This window comes from Amblyomma americanum, chromosome 3 (genome assembly GCF_052857255.1).
Source record: "Amblyomma americanum isolate KBUSLIRL-KWMA chromosome 3, ASM5285725v1, whole genome shotgun sequence".
NCBI lineage: Eukaryota > Metazoa > Arthropoda > Arachnida > Ixodida > Ixodidae > Amblyomma > Amblyomma americanum.
In genome coordinates, this window is record NC_135499.1 from 151,885,718 (window position 1) to 151,910,502 (window position 24,785).

Sequence of the window (24,785 nt, forward strand, 5' to 3'; positions counted from 1 at the left end):
TTCCAGAAGACCTCCTGTAGATCGACCATAAAAAAAAAACGCGCTTTGCTCCTGAAATGTTGTGCAGTTAAGAACGCTCAAGGTTAAAATATAATAAAAAGCTGCCCTAGAACCACAACTAATAAAAATCATCACAAAGTAAAATAAAGCCCCGAAGACCTGTGGATTATAAAGGACTCAATCAATTAAAAGCTTTGAGCGTACTGAATACAATGTCCAAAACAACGACAAGGAATCAGCAAAGTAAACTCGAGATATCTAATAGAAGAATGTGATGATATTGCCATGTGGCTGTGACGGCAGGCACGGTCGCAGACAAAAGGCAGCCAGGCGCGCGAAGAGTTCCAATGATTTATCATCCTAACTTGCGTACAGAAGCAACTGAACAACTCAGCGGCGGCGATATCAGCAACTGTGCTTGCCGGTTGTCGAAAATCACACTAACCACCGCTTTCCACCTCGCTCAATTCAAAGGTGATTATGTGCTTTTGAAATAAAGCGCGTTATGTACCTACGACAGTATAGACCGCCATAAATTAGCTGCGCGCGGATACAATCATACAAGAAATTTCTGTTTAACGTCTCGCGCCAAAAACAACGTGATAAGGTTGCGTGCAGGGTGACTTCTAGCACAGACAAACATTACAAACCCTCGCGGCAATTTGATGATCGCCAAGATGGCAACCATCACCGGAACACACCAATGGGACAGAAATGTGGAGGCCAACGAAAAATGGTTCAATTTAAATTGAGGACAACGCAGCGAGCTATGGAAAGGAAAATTATAGGTGTAACGTTAAGACATATATGAAAAGGACAGAGTGGGTGAGGGAACAAACGCGGGTTAATGACATGCTAGTCGAAATCAAGAGGAAGAAATGGTCTTGGGCAGGGCATGCAATGCGAAGGCAAGATAACCGCTGGTCTTTAAGGGTAACGGAGGGGATGCCAAGAGACGGTAAGTTAGCAGGGGGGAGGGCAGAAAGTTAAGTGGGCCGATGGGATTAAGAAGCTGGTGCAGGACGGGTTAATTGGAGAGGCATGGGAGAGGCCTTCATTCTGCAGTGGGTGTAGCCGGGCTGATGATGATGATGGTGAAGTTCTAAGGCATCACCATTCCACGATGGTAGGCAGATTTAATGAATCGTCACGTTTGTAGAAAATATCACAAAATAAAAGAACGCACGGATGTGTGAGAGGAGGAGGATAAACTTTATTTTCATCGACCAAGGTAGCAGTTGGTGTGGGGTTATAGCCCCATCAAGTGGCCATGAGCCCGTGGCGTCCGGCGACTTCTAGAGCCCTTGTCACAACCCGGATATGTGTGTCTGAGTCGGAACTGAGCAATGCGGCCTCCCACTGGTCTGGATTCGAGAGCTGCAAACCTCGCGGAGGGGAGTCCTGAGGGCAAGCCCAGAGTATGTGGGATAGAGTGGCATGTTGGCACATAGTTGACAGGAGGGAGAGTAGACCCCAGGGTATATGCGGGCATATATCGCGGGGTTGGGGAAGGTGTTGAGCGCAGGTAGGAGAGAATAAACGCAAACATATATGAAACGCCTTAGTACACAAAGACGAAAGAGGAGGTAAAAATAAAAATATTGGTATATAAACTACTCGTGGTGAGTAAAGATGCATTAGGTAATATTCAGCGCACGCGGCTTCATCCCCTCCTCACGCTGACTAAACAAAACAAAAAGAGCCAGGCTTAGAAAACAGTGATATAAGGTTTATCAAGGACGACCCAAGAAGTTTTCCGCGTCTTTACGTTCGCTGCCGTGACTGAGCTATGTTGGACATAAATGTGGCTTTTATCAAAAAACATACAGCCCATTATGGTTGCGTCTAAACCAGTGTGTCTCATGTTGCATCGTCAGAGTTGCTAGTTTCTCCAAGTAGAAAGCTGTTCTCTCCCTTATTCCTCCGAAGCTTAGTGCTTCTAGGGATGTAAGAGAGTGCCACTAGGCGTATCGGAACCAAATCCCTTGGCTGCACATTGTTGACAAATGCTGTGCGTGAGCGAGCGTCAGCGCACTGCTCACCTGTGTGAAGGTCCTGAGTGGCTCCCCCGGCCTCTCGGCGTGCTCCATGAATCCGTCCTTGTCCCTATCGCCCAGGCTGAGCACCGTGTAGATCAGCTGCGACGGCTGCGTATCCTCGTCGTCCGCGTGCAGCAAGTCGGGGGAGAGGACCTTGCGCGTGCCCTTGGCAAGCCGCAGCTGCTTGCCCGGGGACACCTGGGAGCAGAGGTCACAAATATTCTTCTGAGTTTACTTCACAAAGCGTTGTCGGGGCTAAGTTATGGAAACTTGTGCGCATATACTGGCCCACGGCATCACATTTAGAAATAAGTGACACTGCATGGCGTCCACTATGCAATCCTGGATAACATCAACAGCACTGACAACGCCGCCGCAATGCTTCTTCAATTAGCGGAGGCTCTCAGAACGGTCAGCGTGAGGCGAAAGTGCTGGACATTCTTTCGCAGTTCATGTGGAAAGCCTATATGTCGCTTAATTTGTTTAACCTTCATGTTTTCGCAACACCATTCATGATGATTTTATAACTCACTCCAACGTCAGAGCTCACTTTCAAGTGCCTTAACGTCTGTGTACAATCACTGCCTGTGCCCCCAGTAAACGCTTTCTATCAACACCTCTCAGCGCCACTTAACTGCCCTTTGGCCACTGACCGTCGAACTCCCAATATCACCAGCCGAACACAACATTTATTGAGGCACAGTGTTTGAACCCCTCTCCTTTGTCTTGAATGAGGAAACTTTCTGAAGCCGTAGCCGTTGATTTTAAAGTTATTTTCTGTACGCGGACAAACGCTTGCGTCCCGATATTCTTATCGCCTAGGGTAGTAACAAGATATGAAAAACAGGTTGAAAAAAAAAAAATCCACGCATCTAACAGCGCGCTTTAACGGACGTCGAAATCGCAAATGAGCGCAGTGCGTGTAATTAGGCACTCGTAACGAAATATATGTGTTCTTCGAGCTTTCATTTCAGGCCATGCACTCTTCCGAAAAGCCCGTGCGTGACCTTGCGAATATTGCGAGCCATTTAGGTTACAGGAACTTAGGTAACACACTAAATTATAACATGTCGTGGCAATTAATCGATGATGTTTAATCACATGAACAATTCGCGTTGACGCGATATCAACGCACTCCGGTTGCAAACGTCGATACAAACGCTACAGGGCGCGGGGAAGCTGTGTGTTAAAGTAAGGCTAAGTGAAGCAGTGCGTTTCGCATTTTCGCTTTAAAGTTCAGTGCTGGCTGCACCATGAACAAATTACGAAAATCGCGTTGTGTATACAGGCCTGAGCCTGCTATCGACACCATAACGTAAGAGGAAGGCACCACGAGCGCGCAGCCGCTCTCCATTGGTGCGACACTCTGTCACGTGGCGCTGGGTCTCGGGTGCAGCGGCCGACTTACCGCATCTGAGCATATTGTTCAGACTAGAGTACTGCACGGGTTACATATTGAGGCCCGGCTCGGACAGGTCCTGCTGACTGCTCGTCTTACCCGACCCGGCCAGGCGCATACAGTGGCCCGGCCCGCGCAGACCCGGTGAAAACAGCCAGCCGGGTCAGGTGACAAAATGTGCTTGGTCGCAATAAGCATACCGTTCAACTTAGTCTCAACAACTCTATCCCAATGCAAACAAACGTAGTAAAAGAAACACCAGGTCATTTTCAAGACGCGATGTGTACACACGTTCATTGGCCTTCCGTCAGATTCCGCCCCCGCAAACTGTCGCCCCCCCCCCCCCATTCCACCCGCTTTACATTTATTGCGTAAGCAGTATGACTGAAGTTAGGCGGAAATACCGATGTGTGTCTCTGCGTGGCCACGCAGTGAAGCCTAAGGTGCCTGCAGCGAGCCGAGCCAATGGCCGAGCCATCACGGCCTCTGCGCGTGCTCCTGACTCGTCATGAGTTCCGCAGGTCACCATTTGCCCCTTCAAAAACCTGCAAGGTCGAGACACGTGCATTCCTGCCTGATCCTATAGTATTTCCGGGCAGCAACTGGACAACAGAGGACCGGCAGTCTCGTACGGACAGTCCCACCTGATTTTAACTCGACAGCGTTAAGGCTGACGTTCTACAAAAAAAAAAAAAAAAACTGGCATCCTTGTCGCCGTCGACGTTGTGAACGAAAAATCTCCAGAGAAGCACATAGGTGGGCCGCCTAGGTCACGTGACTTTGTGGTGTCCACACAACCTGCTTACCGGATTGTCAGCAAGGTGACCCCCGTGGCAGGTGGGCGTTAAATTAACAATTGGTCGCGAGTGATTGCTCTGGAAGTGCATTTATTAAGGCGGAAACGGGCTAGTTGGAAAGCGTTTGAAATTATTTTTGCTAGCGCTTAGTGAACACACGAGACAAAGAACACAAAGCGTCTGTCCTGTGCATTTGTGTTTTCTGTCTCGGGTGTTGACTAAGCGCTAGCAAAAATGATTTCAATCGGGAAGAGCATCCTGGATTGGCCAACTCTCACAGGTGGCAGCACCTGCCATCACAGAGCTGTGGCGCATCGCTTAACTGCTGCACCATTGCGCCAGGAAAGGTATGAGGACTGACAGGGATCTATGAATGTAAACACGAGAATAATCAATTCCGCATGTATGGGCATTAACCCATTAACGCTATCGCGTCGTAAACTATTAAAGCGGCGCTTAAGTGCACTCCCATTTTTAACTCTTGGCAAACTCAGGATTTCCGGCCGTCGGTTCTGCTTTGGAGGCGCACTACCAAGCAAACAACGGACGAAAGCTTGCAATCACAAAGAGCAGTCGTGGATATCAACGAAAGTGATTTCGTAAGTAATTAATTAATTTTGTTGCGAAATTACTGCCCAAGGAAATTCATTGCACCACTAATTTACTAGAGCAGAAAAAAATTCTTGAATAAAAAATTACAGAAAATGAATTAAATTGCTACAATTTCATTATGTGCAGTGAAATAACAACTGCCACGTCTGCTTTGGGGGTGACGAGAGTGCAGAAGCCTGTAGAAGTTTTCATATTGTGGACGCTACGACATGCAAAGTGGATCTTATTGCGGTCATGTGAGGTATATATAATATCCTGAGCCTAATAAGCCGAAAAGAAGTGCCTTAGGAAGATAAATACTTGGATTAGTTGAAAATGGCTGTTAGATGAAGGCTAGCGTCGGTCCCGTCTACATGGCTCCTGTTTTGTCCTTTGCGTTGTTCTAAATCTTCGGCGCTATGAAATGAAACGAAAATAACTGCATAGTAGTTTTTTCTATTGAGCGTTTATGACAAACCGCAGATAAGTGCAGCCATACGATTTATTTAGACGCACCCCCTCACTGAAGTCAGTGCTAAAGCAAGGCTTTTAAGCTAAATTTGATTAAGCTAAATTCCTCCCGTGCCGCATGAACTGCTATAGCACTCCTCTGATGTGAGTATGGAAGCGCCAGAAAAATTGCTACCAAACGTAATGTGCGCAAAGAAATAAAAGAAGAGTTAAGAGGAAATGTTTATTTAGCTTCGTTTAAGGAACAAAACAAAAAAGCAAAGCAAAAAGGTCACAGAATCGGAAATGCGATGCAAGAAGATACGATCTGAAGCTACAATATTGAGCACTGATCGACGCTATATCAGGTGATTTTTACTACAGTTGGATACAACTTAAAAAAAAAACAGCAGTTGTTAACACTGGGCCACGGTCCGCGGCGTACTGCATTACTCCGCTTGCCCACCGTAGTAGTAAACGAAATCAACTTTTTAACGTTTGACAATATTAAACAAGCCCGGTATCAAAATTCTAGCTCCTAAGATTTTTTCTTGTGATTAGTTTTTGTTTAGGCAAGAAGAAAAGTTTTAACCATGGTTTACTTTTTGACGTGGAGGAAATGTGTGAGGCGGTCGTGAATGTGGGCGGAGCTTCACTGCAGACTTAACCTGCATCCGTCTATAGCAGCTTTTCGAAGTCTGGGAGCCCGCGCAACAGCTTTGAAGCCAACAGAGTCAACCTGGGCTCGAAAGAACATTGCGCTGAAAAGCCTACGGTCGGGGACCGGTCTGAGCTTAACCGGAAGTCCAGTCACGGCCCGGGCCCGATGAATATCTCCGCTACCTGGCCCGAGAACGGCCCGCGGGCCGAGCCGGACGCTACCCAATGGGCACTGGGCATCACTTGGACGTCTTGTGGACGTCCTAAATGTCCGAAGGACGTCTATGGTAGTTTTAATGTCCATTGGGTAAATGGCATCTGGAGGCTCCGGTAATGGCTCAGCGCTGTCAGCTAATCCCAGACACCCACCACGCCACCCTCGGCCTTGCATAACGTCTCCGTTGCAGGTTTGGCGTATTAAAAGACCTCAAAACAACGCCATGTTTTCCAGGATCGTGGCGGATCGGTGGCGCCTGCTTAGCATGCTCGGTAAGGCCAAGATCAACGATAGCTTACGTATGCCTCGGCTAGCTGTCAGTTGGGGAAGCTTAGTCGGTGAGCTCAAGCGGCTGAAAGTGCATTGCCGACTGCGGGGTCTGCCACTATCCTGGACGCATGAGAACAGGGGGAAAAGCCAGCTACATACGGCAAACGGTCTTATACTGTTTTAGAGCGTTAGCCATTGTTAACTCGTTCCTCAAAAATGTGTCATCGGTGGCGCCATCTTCGTAGCCCTCAGGGCACTTCGGATCCTCCGGGGCCGAAGGGGGCACCTTTCGGGGTGCATCGCCATCGCCACCCGCAATTCACCGCCGCCTACAAGTAAAACGCCTCCCACCCACCCCTCCTCACCTCCCAACATCTCCTTCATACCAGGAAGATGGTTGTAACCCTTAGACCACTGCTGCGGCAGCCTATAGTGATTACAGCATTAGTTGTACTTGACTCTTTCCTCAGATCTTCGACGCTGACGACTGCATCCGCAAGCTCACCGCCGGGAAACCACGGGTAAAACTGCACCTTCGGGCACCATCTGGTTAGAATGTGCCTCCGACGTTCGAGCCCAGCATCTCCCGAATACGAGGCGTATTCTCTAACCTCTAGGCCATCGCTGCGATGGCTTAGTATTTTGAGCACGCACTCTCAGATGTCCATTCTTATATGTCTTCATCCGATCCCAAGACAGCTAACGCTGGACCATTCGCGATGCAAACTCCACTGTTAATTTTTTTCTAACTTTTCAACCACTCTGATAGGGTACCATCCAAGCTTTTGCGGACGTCCCAATATGCCAACTTTGAAAGTGATAAAAGAAGACTGTCTGGCTTCTCGTCCGTAGCGAATAAGTGACGTCACCTCCCTGCCATACCAGGGAAGAACCAGTTACAAGGCCGACACAGGCCAAGGCCCCGAGGATTGACGTCATAACTATACGGGGCCCAGCCTCGCAAGCGCCCACTGCCCAGATTATTGAAGTGGCTATGCAATCTGCCAACAGTTAAGCGCAGACGCTTCCCACTCCTGCATAACAAGACGCACCAAAAGTTCTTTGCATACAGCTCTCACTGTAGTTATAAGAGGTGGTCAGTTCCCCAACGAGTACGGCACGTGCTGCCGTGGGCTCAAGCTTGTAGAGCCTGTGCCTTTCGCGTTGAGCAACGTTTTCCAGTGCCCATAACGCCTTCAGAGTGAAGCATTTAGAAACAGAAATGCTCGTACCAATCGTGAACGCCGCACTAGAAACCAGAGAGTTTTGACGCTAAGCTTCTAACTGTGCTAACCTGATCAGGAGTGTGGTAGTTTCAAGAAAGCCCGCGGCACCATCTAAGGAAGGTTAGATGTGTCTGCGGATCGGAAATTAACCGGATTACTACAGAACTGATCGCCCGTTAAACCATAGACCAGTCCCAATGCATTAGGCTCGAAATGTTGGCGCTCCCTTTATAAGGTTTCAGATCGTTCGAAGCGTTGTTAAGGGCGCGGCCACATTTCTTCCCGCGGGATCTCATCAGCCGCGATTTGTGCGATTACCGCCCTAATCGTCCTGAGCACGCATACGTGAGCCCCTCGAAGAATGCGAGAGTCGTTCAGGCTGAGTAACGGATACGCTGAACGGATATGTAACGAAGACGGTAACGCCACCCTCGTTCCATCCCTATTATGAATCTGCCGCTATTCCTCTCACGAGCCTTCGCGTATAGGGACAGCACAATCAGAATAGCCACATCGCTCGCTTCGCCCGAGCGGATTAATGATTTTGTTCGCCAATGGGCCATGAAACAGGCTGCTTTTTTTTCTTTTCCGGTCTGCTGACGACATATTCAACCAGAAAGCACCAAAGAAGAGTAGGAGGAGAGAAGGCGGAGGAGGAAAGAGGCGAGAGAGAGAGAGGGGCGGAGAAAGAGGGAGCGGACTGCGCCACGAAAGCTACCAAGGCTTGATTCATTGCCCAACAGTACACATGCCCCTCCGCCCCATCCCCACCCTTCCCCTACCCCAACTTCTCACCCTTTCATTCGCCATATTTGTCCAGATAGGATGAAAGAAGAATAATATGAGAGAAGGAGGGAGGCAGAAAGCGAGAGAGAAGGAGAGAGAGCTGACTGCGCCGAATAATTCCGAAAGCGTTCGGCTTGTTCCCACGAAAACTACTGCAGCCCGATTCGTTGCACAACAGCAGCTAGGGAGCCCGCACCCCCCTTCCCGTTCCTCTCCCTCCCCCCACTTAACCCTCCCTCTTTTCTCTCTAGCCCACAAAACAGCCGTTCAGGAACGCCGCCATGCGAGGAACATTACTCCGTAGTGGGCGGCGGCGCGTTCACCTTTATTAGCTCGCATCAGAAGTGAAGCGTTGAATTGTGGGCGATTCTATTTGGCGGATTAGAGAACATAAAAAAACAATACGCACGCAAATAGAAAAAGACAGAATAAAAAAAAGGAAAGGAAATTTATCCGAGAGTGCTGCATTGCTTCTGCCGCCTATAGTTCTTATCCCATTAAGTGCCGCGCCTATAACCGTGAACTGAGAGCGCGACGGAGCGATCAGGGCAACGCCGCTCGCTTTACGAGCACCGATTTAGCGCCGCCTGGAATGTCTATAAAGCAGGCGCCAGTCGCAGCGTAGCGTCGTAAGGGCTCGATGCGCATACGCCTCAGCACGCAAGTGACGTGAGAAACAGCTGAATTTCGTCTTCGGTACCATGTCAGTAGCTACGTCCTTGAAATCTGGTTCATTACATGGAGAAGTATTTCGGTATATGAACCATGAACTGAGAAAAAATCCTTTGGCCAATGGGGGAAGTTTTTCAGGACGGTAATGAGACCGGACGTGACGTGTACAATGGTGACTGCATCTCTCAATTAAAGAGAAATTCAAAAGGATCCAAGTGAATAACAAGAACCGGAATTCAGGGTGTGCGCGAAGTTACCAGGGACGATAGAGTAGGGAATCACTATACGAGGGACACGGTTGAGGTCGCAAACATAGGAGCGAAGCCACAGAAGGCAATGCGCAGTTAATTTGGTCACGTGATGAGAAGCATCGAAGAGGGTGTCAGGGGTGGCCATCGAAGTGAAGAGGTCACTGAGAGAGCCATATAGTATAGATGGACATGCATGTAAGTGGTGGCGATAGATCTCAGGGAGAATTTTCAAGTTTAGACAGCTCAGGACAGACATAAGTGAAGGATACTCGAAGGAAACCGTCCACAGTGGCAGTTTGCTCACAATCGGGTGTAGTGGTTTGTGATGATGTCACAAGGTCATGTGACCTGGACAGCCGAACTGCTCTCTGGGTTGCTCTCCTGGGGATTTTTCGCTCACGGCTGACGACGCCGACTTTTCCGCGACACGGGGCCTTAAAGTTGTCACTTTAGAAGCTCGTACTGCAAAACAGCTCCCCACACATGCGGCAGTAATCGTTTTTCTCTTGGCAAGAGCAATTCCCTGGAAACCAGGGTACTTATATTGCAAAGCTCTCCTCTTTTTCCTTTCTTCTACCTCTTCTACCTTTCTTCATTCTTCACGTAGTGTGCTTGTAAGGACCGGTCCCTTACTGGCTGATCTAAGCATATACCTCCCTGTCCCCATGTATATCCAATAAATTCTTTCACCACCACCACCACCTCTCTGGTTTTGGTCAGCGCCTCATATGGTAGTATAACCAGCGAACGACAGGCTGACTACAAGCTCTGACGTTAAAAGCTGTAGCGATCAATAATGGCAAAGTCTCTCCCCCCCCCCCCCCCCCCCCCAGAATTGAATTGGTCAATGAATCGTTAAATAATACGGTCCAAGGTTCACAAAGCTGTTTGTAAGTATATGTGTTTCTTATTGAACGGTCGGGAACACATCCAGGTTGTGACCACCAGATGAATTAAACTCACTGGTCAAATCAGCTAGATGACCGCCAGCGTTCAGACTAATGATCTGGCAGATTACGCACTGACCAGTCGGACAGATAAATCGCCAGCGTCCGGGTTGCTCATATTCCAGATTAGCGGGACTGATCAGTCATACACATTGTGTGTTCCAACGAACACCTTCGGAAATTCCTAGAAATAGCGAGTTTGAAATAGAGACACACCTTTTCTGGGACAAAAGTCAGTCGCGGCAGATGTCAGTTACTGTGAAAATCATAGTTATGTAATTATTAACAAAAACTCGATAATTATCTTCTGAATTAGTGCGATCTTGTGATTAGTGGCAATGGGACTATGCGAAGCATGACGACAGGTTGATGCCACATCAGTTTTGGGAACTAAGAAAAAACAATTCTCTAAAGTCCCGCAGCGCGAGGAAATCGTGCTTTTTTCGACACAAATCCGGAACAGAGCACGCGCTTCGCTGGAAGCTCGGTGCAAACGCAGCGTCCTCTGGTGACGCGTTGCAGTCCCTACGGCGCCCAATTAGAACTGCCTGCATTATTGTACCGCACCCTGCGCATTCTTTTCCTTTGCCGCTTGGTGCAAGGAAAAGGATAGTCATATAGCCAACTGCGTGGTCGTTATTTTTGAGAGCGATGGAGCTTAAGGAAGAAGTGCAGGCTGTGGTACAATGGAGCAGGCAGCTGCCCAATCTTTTAGGTCATCCTATGTTTTCCGCATGCAATTTGCAATACAAGTAGCCACCGCCTGGCTATGGCCAATCTCCCCTTATGGGAATGTGCCATTTTGTGAGGCAAACAACAAAAAACAACGGTTGGAACTTGGCCACGTAGGCACTGCAACTGCAAGTGCACTGCAACGTAGGCACTGCAGCGGACGTTGCGTTCGCACTGAGCTTCCTGCAGGGTTGCCTCACGCGCTCAGTTCGGGTTTGTGCGGAAAAGAAAGCGTCGGATTTCTCCGCGCTGCAGTGCTTTAGAGAACGTTTCCTTGGCTTCAATGGTTGATATCCGTGCCTCGAACTCGCCGTTGGCATTAACCGCAAGAAGGTGTTAATTAACAGTTAATCAAATAATTTTAATTTATTAACTAGGTAACATGTGTGATACCTTCAAAACCTGATGTTCGCTGCGGTTGACAGTGCATAGCTCCTGAACAGTTTTAGTGCGCTAGCACTTATAGTGGCTATTGCCCGCAATTTGGTGTTGTCTCTTTGTCTGTCTGTTTGTCTGAAGCCGGCTCTGTGGCAGGCAGCTTACCTATCCACCAGGTCTGCAACCTGCCCACCGTGTCAGGTGGCAGCCCATTTAATCGTGAGAGGCTGCTCAGGAAGAGCAACCTTGGTCGCAACCCAACCAAATTAAGCAACTCAAGTCCCACCGACGGCAACACCTGCCATAACACCCTGCCTTGTGCCGCTGCTCACACTGCCCACCGGGTGGCTTATTTACCATATGCAGCCGATGGTAACCAGGCTAGAACATGGGGCGCCAATTAGGCGGCACCACCCCTAAGCGCACCGAGCTAGGCGGAGAGATGGAGCAGCATCGGTTAGGAGGAAAACGTGATTCGAACGATGCTTGCACAGTAGCTAAACGGAAGAAGAAATTGGGGTGGTAATTAGGTGGTAGTCTCGTACCACGTAGTTGGTCGTAGCTCCAGCCGACGATTGACGTCCACATATCCTCAGTTGGCCTAATTACTCAAATCGCCTGACATTTTTTTGTGTCTATTTTAACTACTCTAGTATTAAGAATTTCTGAAAGTTCTCGCTGAAATACTTGGTATAGTAGACGACTGGCCAGACTTCAAACTGATAATGCGCCAAATTGACGAGATCAGTTGGCCAACGATTGGCTCATCTACTTGAGTGAGCAGACGTATTGGACAATCGGGCTAGTGAGTGGCATTCGCTCAGACGGCCTGATTAACCACTCAGGGGGCCACTCAGGTGACCCTGATTAGAACATCAAACAAGACGACAGCCAATGCAGCGGTTAGTCATCCATGACCCAACCACACACAGGTAACCCTCCTAGAAAAGTACCACAAATACCACAGAGGTGCACTAACTACTCGTGACAGTGCCCGTGTGAAACCAGTGGAACCTTTGTTAAGTCGCCACATTTAGTGCTACAGCTCATCAGGGAGATTTCCGTCTTTAACGGCATCGTCCACCGTAACAATAGTAGTAAGAGACAGCTCGTAAGAGTAAGGTTTCGTAATAAAGAACTCAGTGACGTCATCGTTCCGCAACGACATGGTCACTGTATGACCCTCAAGAATGGAGCACCGACGCGTCCGCCTGGGAGAGGACCCTCCTAAACAGGAAAGGGGGGGGGGGGCAGTCGCTCTTTTCAATCAGATCTATTTTCGTCAAGTATGCCCTCTAAAACGGGCTCCCGCGACCGCATTAATTACGCTCATGAGTCTCGTCAATGGCGGTGCGATGGCGTGACAGCTTGCGCTGCATCGGAGCGGCGGTGGCACCACGCATCGCATGCACGCAAAGACGCATGGCCCGCTCCGACCCCGAGCTCGTGGATGACCGGCTCCGCTCCGCGCTCGAATCCCTGAAAAGACGAAGGTGCGCATGCGCGTGGAGAAGTGCGACGACCGCGCCCTCTGTTGCGTGACGAGCCTCATCACGGGCGGAGCTTCCGAGCGAATCGTCTTGTTTCCTTTTCAATGAACTCACGAAATGAAGCGCACATTGAATGCGAGAGTTTGTGCGGGAGAAAGCTCTCGAGTCGTCGTTCCGGCCCGAGAGGCCGCTTTTCAGAGTGTTTTCGCTGTGCGCCCGAATATAACAATGTGGCGCGTTCTATGAAATCAGCTCTACAGTGCCTTGTCGCAGGCGGCCACACTGGCCAAGTGCATAGACTTTGTAAGTAAGGGACCGTAGGGCATGCTTCTAGAAGGGTATGCGTCTACAAGAATAAAATGTAGGCAAAATAAGCAGGAAGCAGAGGGGGGACGGTTCACGCATGAGAACGCTGGGAGGAAAGATCGCTGTATAAATAAGCTGGAAGTTCGCGTCTCGCATCTCCTGTCTCAGCTATCACCGTCATGGTGCGCGCACCGCCCGCAGAATCACAATTAAAGATAGTTCTAGCGTCCTAATTGGTCTGCGAGTTGGAAGGCCGCCAAGCAATATAGCAGGTGGCGGAGTAAAACTTCGGTATGATAGCAAAGTCGTGGGATATACAGAGAGTTCTTCGCTATGAAGAGCATTTCGTAATATTAATGCACAATGCTACTCGTATGTTGGGTTCAAAGTCCCAAAGCTGGCAATGGACTAGGAGAGAAGCCGTAATGGATGGCTCCCGATTAATTTCTGCATCTCGGATTCTTTAACGTGCGCTGGCATTGTAGAGCACACACACATTTTTTGCATTTCGAATTGGTAGGAAATAAGGCCGCCGCGGCCGGGATCGAACCCTCGACATCAGGCTCAGCAGCTGAACGCCATAGCCTTTCAGCCACCGTGCGGGTTTCGTGTACAATGGTTTGGTTTATGGGGGTTTAACGTCCCAAAGCGATCGTGTACGATGATCATCAAACAAATCACAACGGGCAAAAAGCATAGTTTTCTTTTGCATTGTGTCCTCATATAGAGTAATACAACAGAAAGCTTAGTGACAGGGGACTCTGTACGCCAATGAGGATTGACCTCGTTGTAACTTGAGATTGAAATAGATGCGAGATACGCAGGAAATCAAGGACACCATGACGGCGCAAGAAAAACTAAACATGACTACTGCCGAATAACACTGTCGTTTGTTCTAGCAATAAAGCACTGTACGCCCGCAATCAGAACAAAACAGACAGAAAATTTAAGCGAACATATCTCGAGGAGTGTAGTGCGTTGGGACGATTGTCACACAGTCCAGAAAAGCAGCAGAAAACTTGCTGAAGCATATATAAGTTATTTAGTCGCACATATTGGCAAAGATTAGCGCATCCAAAATCTTGCTGTCGCCGGAATATCGATTCGGGATCAATTTTTTTTTATGGAAGAAGCAATACAATCTCCACCTTTCCTTTGAAACTCTTTGTTTCCTGTCCTTCTCTTCCGAGGTTTCCTCAAAGGAGTTCTCGCCATTGTTCAATGAAGCAATGAGCAAGAGCACTGGAAAGTCGCCAGAAAGTTCACTGCATCCCCCTTACGGCGCGGTTCAGGTGTCCGCCGATATGAGACAGATACTGCGCCATTTCCTTTCCCCCAAAACCAATTATTATTATTATTATTATTATTATTATTATTATTATTATTATTATTATTATTATTATTATTATTATTATTATTATTATTATTATTATTATTTAACGTAACTGAAGGGAAGCAGCGTGGAGCATTTCTCAGTCATTCACAACCGTAAAATGAACTGAGATGAAGTTCTGCTAAGGTCCTGAGCAATAGCAGTTGTTCTAAAGGAAGATGAAACAAACTGGTGCTACTCATTGGTCGCCATCGCCAAGCTCGCGATGATAAGGTTAAATGAGCAGGAACTAAGTAAAAAAAACCACGAACTGGAAGCTTATTGACATGCTTGCGTGCCAGGCTTTTAAGTGGGGCAGAACGCTCGCTTAGGTACCTATCCTAATCATGCTGCTGTTGTAATAATAATAAACAAAACTATGGTTGCTTTTGCAATCAACTGCCTGCCACCCTGCAATTTTCTTATGGCGAAACATATCCGAACGACATACGACATTAATGAAGAGGTTTATCAGCTTTAGGTGGCCTCAAAACTTCTTATGCCACTATTTTAAGGGCCGGACTCTTATGGACCGGCTCATGCATACTTCCAAAAAGTTCTCTTTTGAGAGCAATTAAAGTTTTTTACCACCGCCACCCTCAGCTCTGAACGACGCGTTTCTGAAAGAATAGTAAAGTTGTGCTCTAATGCATGTTTTAAGGCAAGCTGCTATCGCTGTTAGTGCGACGGTCCTCCTTCTAAAAGAAAAAACTGTTGATTACTATAACACATTTATTAGGATAATCTATGAACAGAACAAAAATGGAAAGTGAGCTTTATGCGTCGAACTCTTTCTCTTCGATGGAGCTGGTATTTATCCTTACGGCTATATGTGTGAACGAACTCTATCTTGGCTCGCAGCACTTCTCTGTATCCGATACACGGGCTGCACGACACACAGTCCTTGTCGAAAGCATCCTTCTGTGCGGTCCAACCTCCACAGCGCCGCAAGCACAATTTTTTTTCGCGTTCAGGACTCCGCTGTGACCTAGGCCTGGCTGCGTAAAGAGGCCATGACCGTACCCTCTGCTTCCATTCCACAAAGATATCACTTTCAGATCATCGCTATGGAAGAGGGGGTAGAATGATGAGGGGGGGGGGGGGTCCTTACTAGTCAAAAATAGCCCGCGCGGGGTACGGAACGCCAGCAGGGGCCTCGCGAGATGACATTCTCTCCTGCCTGCGGCGCTAACGATCCGGAGAAAGGTGAGGGCTTGCAACGCTAGAGGGTAAGGGAAAGGGGAAACGCGAACGAGCACGTACCTTGACCCTGGGCGCGTCGTTGACCGGAGACACGAGCACGTGGAGCACGAACCTCTTGCGCTCCTTGAGCGTGGCGGGGAGGTCGAACGTCCGCGACTTGAACTCAAGCTCGAAGACAGCCGAATCCCGGTGGTTTTCGGGTGCCGTCGTGCGTGTAGCGGACCTTGTGGGTCGACAGGTCGGCCAGCGTGAAGACGTTGTCGGGCGTACCACGGTGCCACACTTCGATCTCCAGGGCGCCGTGCTTGGGTGCGTCCATCACGTGGAACAGTACCCCGGTGTCGCTCACGCCCAAGTCGCGGTAGTCGACCAGCAGCCGGATGTGTTCGGTGGTCACCAGGTCGCTGCCACGCCTTCGGCGACTCGGAGCGGAGACAGCGCCAACAGCTGGTCCAGCGACGCCGCGTACACCTTGTACGGACCGGTGAAGTTAGTCCTAACACAGTCGACGCGCTCGCCACCACCCCCCACCGTCGGCGGTGGCAGAGGCGGCGGGGCAGAGGCACTTGAAGCCGTCGGTGCCTTCCTGCACGCAGCGGGCTCCCGGCTGGCACGGATCCTGGAGGCACGGGAACTCCCAGACACAGTCGGGCTTCAGCCCCCTCGTGACGACGGCGTCCGGGAGACCGACGGGCGCGTCGTTGACGTGCGTGTGGCGTAGGCAGCCGCGAAGCGACGTCTCCGACTGCAGGCCGTGCTGTAGAACGGCGCGCGACTGAGCAGACACGTCCAGGCCGCCGAGGTACAGCGGGCCGGACAGGTCGAAGAACTGGTTGCGGCCCAGGCCTGTCCGGAGGGACTCGACGTTGCCGTCGACGCTGAGCTCAACGTGGGACGAGCCGAACTGAAGGCCGAGCCGGTGCCAGCGGCCGTCGCTGACGGACGCTTCGCTGCGCAGCGTCACCACCTGCGCCAGGAGCGTCGATATACGAGTGACGGCATGCGAGATTCGCGGTGGCCGAACTCAGCGTGAACTCAAAGACCGATCCGCAGCAACATGTGGATATGCCGGTATTAGTGGAGAAGAAGCGGGGGGGGGGGGGGGGGGGGGACAGGGCGAAGCTCAATCATTTCAGCAGCGCTTGTAATGACGTTACTCTATGGAGGCCCAACCCTCCAGTTCTGGCCATTTCAGTTCTCCTGCGGACATCTGGCCATCCTGATCCATCGCCGTTTTATGCCGGCCTTTCTGTCACCCCGTGAAACCCGTATTCGCAGCTTCACAAAATGTTTCGTGGCGGCTCCGCGTCGCTGCAGAGCGCACGCCATGATGACGCGGCTCTGACGCGGCAAGGAATGCGCCTGTCCAAATGTGTTCTGCTGCGGTTGTTTCTTGGGGCCGTCCAGCGTACGTGATACACTATGACTTGGCCCTGCGCAAAGTCCGTACTTCCATTTTGTACTTGCTATATATTCTCCTTCCCCTCTACATTCATCCGTACGTTCCCCCTTGCGCAGGGTATCAATCCGGTTCCAGGTGCTACTTATTTTGTGCACGCTTGATGCTCTAATTCGAAGATCCTGAGGCTTAAACATCGCGCACGTACCTGTATTGTCCTGTTATCTTTAACTAGTCCTTGTGCCAAAGTATAGCGCGCCAACCTTAAGATGAAAAATCAATAGCCACCATTACAACAGTGCTTGCTTAAACCTCATGATGACCGTCACGAGGAAGACGGTGTGCGACCAATTTGGTACGTTTTTCGGACATAGAACGTCGTATAATAAAGGTTGTTTCCATCCATGCTTCCGTCCCTGTTCTTCACAATGGAAAGAAGGAGTAAAAGAGATAAAAAAGGAAGAGCAGTAAAAGAGTAATGCGCGCACCCCGTTGCCCTGGTTGAGCGACGCCACGGGGTGTCCGTCGATGACCTCCAGTGCACCGAAGTCCTCCTTGGATGGCGGCCCGGCGCAGTAGGCGACCAGCGCGAACGGCGCCTGCGAGCGCACCTCCACCGTCAGGGATCCCCTCCCGTGCGGGCGTTGAGCCTGGGCAGCGCCAAGTAGGCGTCCGCCTCCACCAGGCTGAAGGGCTGGTCGCGGGTGGCCGAGAACTCCTCGCTGCACTCTCCCCACACGACGCCCACCGACGACGCGGCCGCGGACTCGAACAGCTCCACCTCGTTGAACACCACGTCCGCCATGCACCTGCGGACAAGAGCACCCCGTCAGGGAAACCATTCAGACAATGTCCTTAAAGGAGAAAGGTGGGCGGGTGGTGATTCCAAGATTTTGAACACTCTATCAGCGCGAAGGTTGGAGACATAAACAACGGAGCATACAGGAGAACTACTTACTGTACACCCAGAAATTATCCTCTCTGTTCCTTCGACGCCTCTAAGCTTTACCTCGGTGCAATGTTTAAAAAAGAATCAAATTACGCCGCCTCACACATATTCCACTAACTGACCTACTGCCACTAGTAACCGCCCATTCAAGATTTTAAAATCGAGTGATAAGTGTCTTACACGTCAGCACAAATTCAAATTAAGTACATACTCTTGTCATATTGTCGAAATGGATGCGAGCCTGCTGTGCCGCAAAGCATGCGTTCACTTGGCACTACTACAGTTTGCGCATGTTCTGCCGAAGTTTCGGGGTGCAGTTAAAAGTTCTTCTCGTGAGTTTTTTCGTGCTCCTACGACAAAAAAATCGCCATGCTTAACTGCTGCATGGGATATAGTGCCTTTCAGTAAAGGAAGTTTGAAAGTGTGCGACTGCCCTGGTCCTCGCCGCTCCTCAGTATTGTATTCTAGTTCAGTTTTTCGTATGAACATGTTTTATCAACCGTACCGTTGAAGTGTGGAAAAGAAATAAAAACTGCATTCCACCGTTTGATGCATGGTGCATGCGCTCACTCGATTTCAATCTACACGTTCAGAAATCATGGCAACGCGAAGGAACCAGCTGTTCTTCACTAGGTAGAAGAGAAACAACCTGCGAAGTGCTTTTCGCAGGCAAAACTGGCACTACGGTGACAAAGGTGAAATATTACAGATGCAAAGAATGAACTGCGCAAAACGAGACACGGACGGCGAAGAGGCAAAGGCGCCACACGACCGCCACACTCTTCGCGCCGTGTCTTGTTTGCGCAGTTCTATCTTTGCGTCTGTGATGGACCAACTGGCCCCGATAAGTTCGGCACATGAAATATTAGATCGATACTCCCTTGGTGTCCAAGCACCAAGCTTGTCTCCCGTTTACTCGGAGGCCAGGACATTTAGATGAGGAAGAAGTCTGACTTATTATTTTTTTAATATGCGTAATATTTGAACGGCAATGATGTAAAACAAAACGAGCAAGGCACGTCGCCTCACATTTACTACGCGTGTCGTGACCATATTAGCGACTCTTGAACGCGTAGGGAGGCGACCGTAAGAGTAGCGCTTACCAGGAAAAAGAGCGAATAATTTTCGCCAAGAAAGCGCGAAGAATGCCTGCATGTCCCCTAAGTACAAATGAAGATAGAACTTTCGACTTTGCGGTCGTTAGGTCGGAAGGAACGCGCCGTTCTACTGCGTCACGGAATGTAATTGGTTTTTTTTTAGGGGGGGGGGAGTGGAGGAAATGGCGCAGTATCTGTCTCATATATCGTTGGACACCTGAACCGCGCCATAAGGGACGGATAAAGGAGGGAGTGAAAGAAGATAGGAGAGAGAGGTGCCGTAGTGGAGGGCTCCGAATAATTTCGAACCCCCTGGGGTTCTTTAACATGCACTGACATCGCACAGCACCACGGGCGCCTTAGCGTTTTGCCTCCATAAAAACGCAGCCGCCGCGGTCGGGTCCGAACCCGGGAACTCCGGATCAGTAGCCGAGCGCGCTAACCACTGAGCCACCGCGGCGGTGTGCGCCCACGGAACCAATCTGCAGTCTGCGCTTTCTGCGAAACGAAGTGCCTTTACTTGCAAAGACTGCTCAGTGCTTTACTCTGATGTTTTAAAACACAGATGAAGATAAAGGGGCGGCAGAACTGAAAGGTGCTGCACTCTCAACACGAATAATCCTATATGGGAGTAAGAAGAGAGTATAAGCTGTCCTCTAGCGCTCTCCCTTCTAGGGAGGGGTATTCTGCCCAAGCCTTTGGGTATATTTCCATCAAAAACATGCGGGATACTTACGGTTGCCAACGGAAACAAACTCCCTCTCAAAACAAGCGAAGTTCTAGTAGGTACGAAGACTTCAACCGAGGGTTCAATATCCTCCACCTTGCCAACCTCAATACCTGTGGGGCCACTTTTAAAAGCCTCCTCTCATTGCTAAGTTCATGGAGTTGCTATGCTTTGCGGTGGGAATGTGCCTCTGCGCACTTCCCATTCCACGGAAGTGCGCTAGAAGACAGCTTACTTTCGTTTTACTCCCACATCTGCTCATTCGGTGTTTAGAGCGTAGCGCTACTCGCAGTAGCGCTGTGCCGCTAACTGACGCTGCGCTCTAGATATGCACTTCATCTTTTACGGTTCGAGAGTATGCTTCCACTTTTCCATCTCGCCAGCCTTATAATGTATTCGTATCTTGTTTGTCAAAACATGCCGAAGCCAAAGCGCCGTGTGAAACGGGGGTCCCTGTGGCACATCTACCTCTTGGATGCTCTGATGAGGGCGTTTCTCCTTAGCCCGAAGCTCCAAAGAGCTACCAGACCAACACCAAAAGGCTAGGAGACTGGTATTGCCCCCGACCAGGCTGCTCTATACTACGGAGGTGAGCGTGCGAAAAGAGCCAATGCACTGACCCCCGGAAGGACTGCAGGGTGTCCCAGGAAGAGGTCCTGGAAGTCCCCCAGGCCCCCGGCGAAGAGCCCCCACTTGACGTCCAGCTGGGATGAAGCGCGGCGGCAGCTGGCCTCGGGGCCTCGTGCACCCCGTCGAGCAGGAGCAGCGCCAGCGCCCCCCTGCGGCGCAGGGCCAGCGTGTGCCAGCTCCGTCGTCGAGGCGCACGCCGGCGGGGCTCTCGAGGAGCGCGGGCTCGCCGGCGCCCAGCTCGAGACGCAGCCGCAGCCGTCCGGCCGACAGCTGGAGCAGGCAGTAGTCGTCGGGGCCCGCGGCCAGCAGCAGCAGTCCATCGGGGGCGCGCCGTGCGGAAGCGCAGGCTCAGGTCCGTGGTCTCGCGCGCGTCCTCCAGCTCCACAGGGACACGAAGCCGTCGCCCAAGAACGACGCCTCTGCGAAGACGGTAACCGACCCCAGTCAGTCAGTCAGTCAGTCAGTCAGTCAGTCAGTCAGTCAGTCAGTCAGTCAGTCAGTCAGTCAATTAACTAATCGATCACTGTTTGATTGATTGATTTGAAAATCTTGAGTGGCAATCACAAAATTATTAAGATGTCGATCCTGCTATTCATGTAGTCCCTGCGGGCTTCCTGCGAGTAGCAGTAATAATCATCAGCCTTTTATTGCTCCACCAGCTGTGTATGATCACTAGAGCTTTAGCGACCGACTAAGCTGCTGAGGGGTTTTTCTTTGGTGATAGAGGCGCTTACCAGCTGACGCCTCAAGTGGTCCACCACCACTGCTACCGACCCCTTCCTGTGATGCGGGGACAAGTCGGTGTACACTAAGTCGTTCCCGTCTCTTTTTTTGTCGAAATTGAAAATTGGTTTTTGGAAAAGGAAATGGCGCAGTATCTGCCACATCTCGGCGGACACCTGAACTGCGCCGTAATTGAAGGGCTAAAGGAAGGACTGAGAGAAGAAAGGAAGAAACAGGTGCCGTAGTGGAGGGCTCCGGTATAATTTCGACTACCTGGAGTTCTTTAACGCGCACTTGGCATCGCACGGCCCAGGGCGCCTTTAGCGTTTCGCCTCCCATCGAAACGTGGCCGCAGCGGCCGGGTTCGAGCCCGGAAACTCCGGCTCAGTAGCCAGTCCAGACCTCTCTGTCGCTAATGCCAATCAGCCTTCCCTGATTAATGCGCTGATTCGGCAAGCTGAGATCTAATTTTTTATCTCTCTTATAACACCGAAGTAACAGTTCACAGTATTCTCAAAGTTCACATCATGATTTTTCTCAAACCTCACACATAGGATTACCCTCTACAAGTGTCAACCTCCTCGGGGACCATGTCTTCGTATTGACGTGGAGATTCAGTTACGTTCTCAAAAAGCGTCAAATATAAAGTGCAGCCTTGCAGAAAGAAGTCAGCAAGGCATGAATAAAAGGGCGATCTGACGTTGCCTTAGGGGGCTTAGAAAGGCATTACGAACCATAATTCAAGGATTACCATAGCAGAATAGAACGTGCTGAATTTGTATACAAATAAAATTCTGACCGATTCTGTCTTACTTTAACTCGTACTTCTAAGGTCTTTGAAAACACATGTCCGCAGTCATGCACGCGTTTCGTTGAGACAGGAAGGCTTTGTCACCCTATGTTTATTCATAAGACAGGCGAAGTAGGCTTAAATCTTCTTTTGGGTCTGAGGCCTGGAAATATATATACCGGGTGTTTCAGCGGACACTTTCAAAATTCCCGAAAATAAATATTTGGTTCATGAGAGCAAAAAAATAGGTGTAGGATCACACTCCCTGCCTCGACGGACATAGTATGCTGCAAAACCCCTCTAATTATCAAGACAAGTAACAAAACTAACTAATTAACTTTTTAATTATCGCAGCTGGGTGATTAGTCCCAATTGGGAGTTTGATGTCGTGAACAAGACGATGTCCTATCAGTTTTTGAAACAAAGAAAAGCTCAATTTCAAGAGCCCTGCAGCGCGAAGGAATCCGACGCTTTTTCCCCCCACGCGACCGAAACAGCGCACGAGTAGCGCCGGAACTTATGGCGTAAGCAAAGCGTCCCCTGGTGACGTGTCGTAATGAATGCAGCACCCAATTCGAAACACGCGCGCTAACTCCTCGCTAGAGAACCTCGGCGCTCAGCTTAGACCACGGCCGGCGTCATCGACTGCTTCGTCGCTCGGAATAAGGAAAATTACAGTCATCGTCAGTTTACGGGAACGTTGATTTTGAGAGCCCTGATGGGCGCTTCTGCAGGCGTTTTTTTTTGTGTGCGTTTGTGTGTGCGCCACTTCTTGTATGTCCGACGGGCTCGTTTTTGTGCGTCGTCATGAATTCATTTAATCACTAGGTTGATTCTCTTTTTTCTTATAATCTCTGCGGACCAGGAACCACGTCCGAAAAAGAAAAGCTTTGTCAGCGTGGCAAGGAGAGCTTGCGCGGGAGTGGCTATGTGCTATCGGGCAGTTGTTCTTGCGGTTGTGTTAGCGTGTGTTAGCTTCAGTTTCCCAATAGAGTGCAGTCGTTTGCATTTCAGGTGCTTGTCTTGGAGGTGCGCGTGTGACAAGGCCACTGCAGTGCCAATGTTTCAAATCACTTGAATATGTGGAAGTGCCGCCTAGGATTAAAACGTCGCGCCGCATTGTGTGAATGGCCGCGCCAGCGCAACTCCAATACTCCACAGCCGAGAAGGTGAACATTGTGAGCGCGCAAATGGACGCGGAGCTGGCATCCAGACCGTATGCTGCCCAACATCCTGGTCGTTGTGTGCCGACTCGTCCCACGTTCGTATCAATATTTAATCGATTTAGGTGTACTGGATCAGTTCATGTTCAGAAAAGGAACAGATCAGGGAGCGCAACCGACGATTTTGACATTGATGTCCTCGCGTACGTTTCTGTCCAGCCAGAAGCAAGTGTCAGGGAAATCGCCAACGCGTATGGAGCCAGCCCGGCATCAGTTTGGAGGTCACTATCAATACACAGCTACCACCCCTATCATGTGTGTCTTCACCAGGAACTGACACCGCATTACTTTCAGAAACGGCTCGATTGTAGCAACTGGTGCCTAATTAAATGTAGCGCGTAGCGAGCGGACGCATGGGACATCGGCTCCGGCGATTTTCGACCGTGGCGGCGGACCAACGCGTTGGATCCCGACAATTTTGGACTTGACAGGACCAGCAAGTCAGCCGGCACGCAGGGAGACCACTCCCAACCCGGTGGGCCGATTTGTTGACCTTTTTTTTAGCGTTTTTCCCTCCCATCCACCATAGCGCCGCGACGCAGCTTCAAGGCTGAACGCCGGCGTTCGGCGGCGGGGAGGCCGCTCCAGACCAACATGGCAAGCGCAAACCAGCAACGCGGCTACGACCCGGAAGGCATGGCATGGTCAACTGTGCCGCAGACCAGTCGGGACCAAGCCTGCAACGCTAATGTGATCCTGGCTTTTGAAAAAAGAGCCCAGAAACTCCAAGCCTGCGCGCAAGGGAAGGCCACGTCAGCCCACGGAGGCCACCATGCGCAACCCGACAAGGCATCCGATGAGCGCGCAGCCGGAGGCCCAAGGCAAGTCAAAGCTGCATGGAAACCCAAGTTTCTCTGCAGATTTAGACCAGACGATGTGGTGCTAATCATCAAACCATTGACGGCGACAAGCTTGAAGAACTTACAACACGGTGAGCTAGGCCTAGCCCTACGACAACGAGTCGGGGAGGCCGAAGCGGACAACTTTTACTTCACAATATCCCCGGACCAAAACCTGATCATCGTGGGCACGTCGAGCATCCACGCGGCAGACAAACTGGTCGGTACATTGGCCGCTCCGCACTACGCGCATTTAGCGCCTTCTTTGTAGAGATGCGAATAAGAGCGGCGGCGCCGGAGGGTCGGCATCGTATCCCCTCTTCAGCCTTTTATTCCGCCGCCCCGTCTTCCTTATAAATAGAAGCGATCGCAGCCTCTTCCCGCAGGACGCTATAAAGCGTAGCGTTCGGCAAATAATAAGACCAAAACGAGGATGAACCAGAAGAGAGGCCGAAAGGGTGAGGCGCGGGGGCATAGATAAAAGGGCGGGCGTGGAGGACCCCGAAAAGTGTCAACAGTCAGGGGGGAGGAGAAGAAGAGAGGGTGCTAGAAAGGGAAAGGGCGAGAGTTCTGAGAACTAAATCGAGGCGCCCGTGAAAGAAGCCGTCTTGTGTTCTTCCAA

General features: G+C 50.3%; 1 protein-coding gene across 1 annotated transcript in view; it reads right to left on the reverse strand.

Moving 5' to 3' along the window:
* The window catches only part of LOC144125198 (chondroitin sulfate proteoglycan 4-like), a 48,119-nt gene extending 27,347 nt beyond the window's left edge, over positions 1–20,772 (reverse strand). Inside the window, 8 exon segments of the mRNA XM_077658401.1 lie at positions 2,043–2,237; positions 15,847–15,984; positions 15,986–16,195; positions 16,198–16,314; positions 16,316–16,753; positions 17,674–17,814; positions 17,817–17,994; positions 20,579–20,772. Of these exon segments, the coding sequence (XP_077514527.1) occupies positions 2,043–2,237; positions 15,847–15,984; positions 15,986–16,195; positions 16,198–16,314; positions 16,316–16,753; positions 17,674–17,814; positions 17,817–17,990 (1,413 nt within the window). The 5' untranslated portion in view covers positions 17,991–17,994; positions 20,579–20,772.
* Between the last annotated feature and the right edge of the window lie 4,013 nt (positions 20,773–24,785).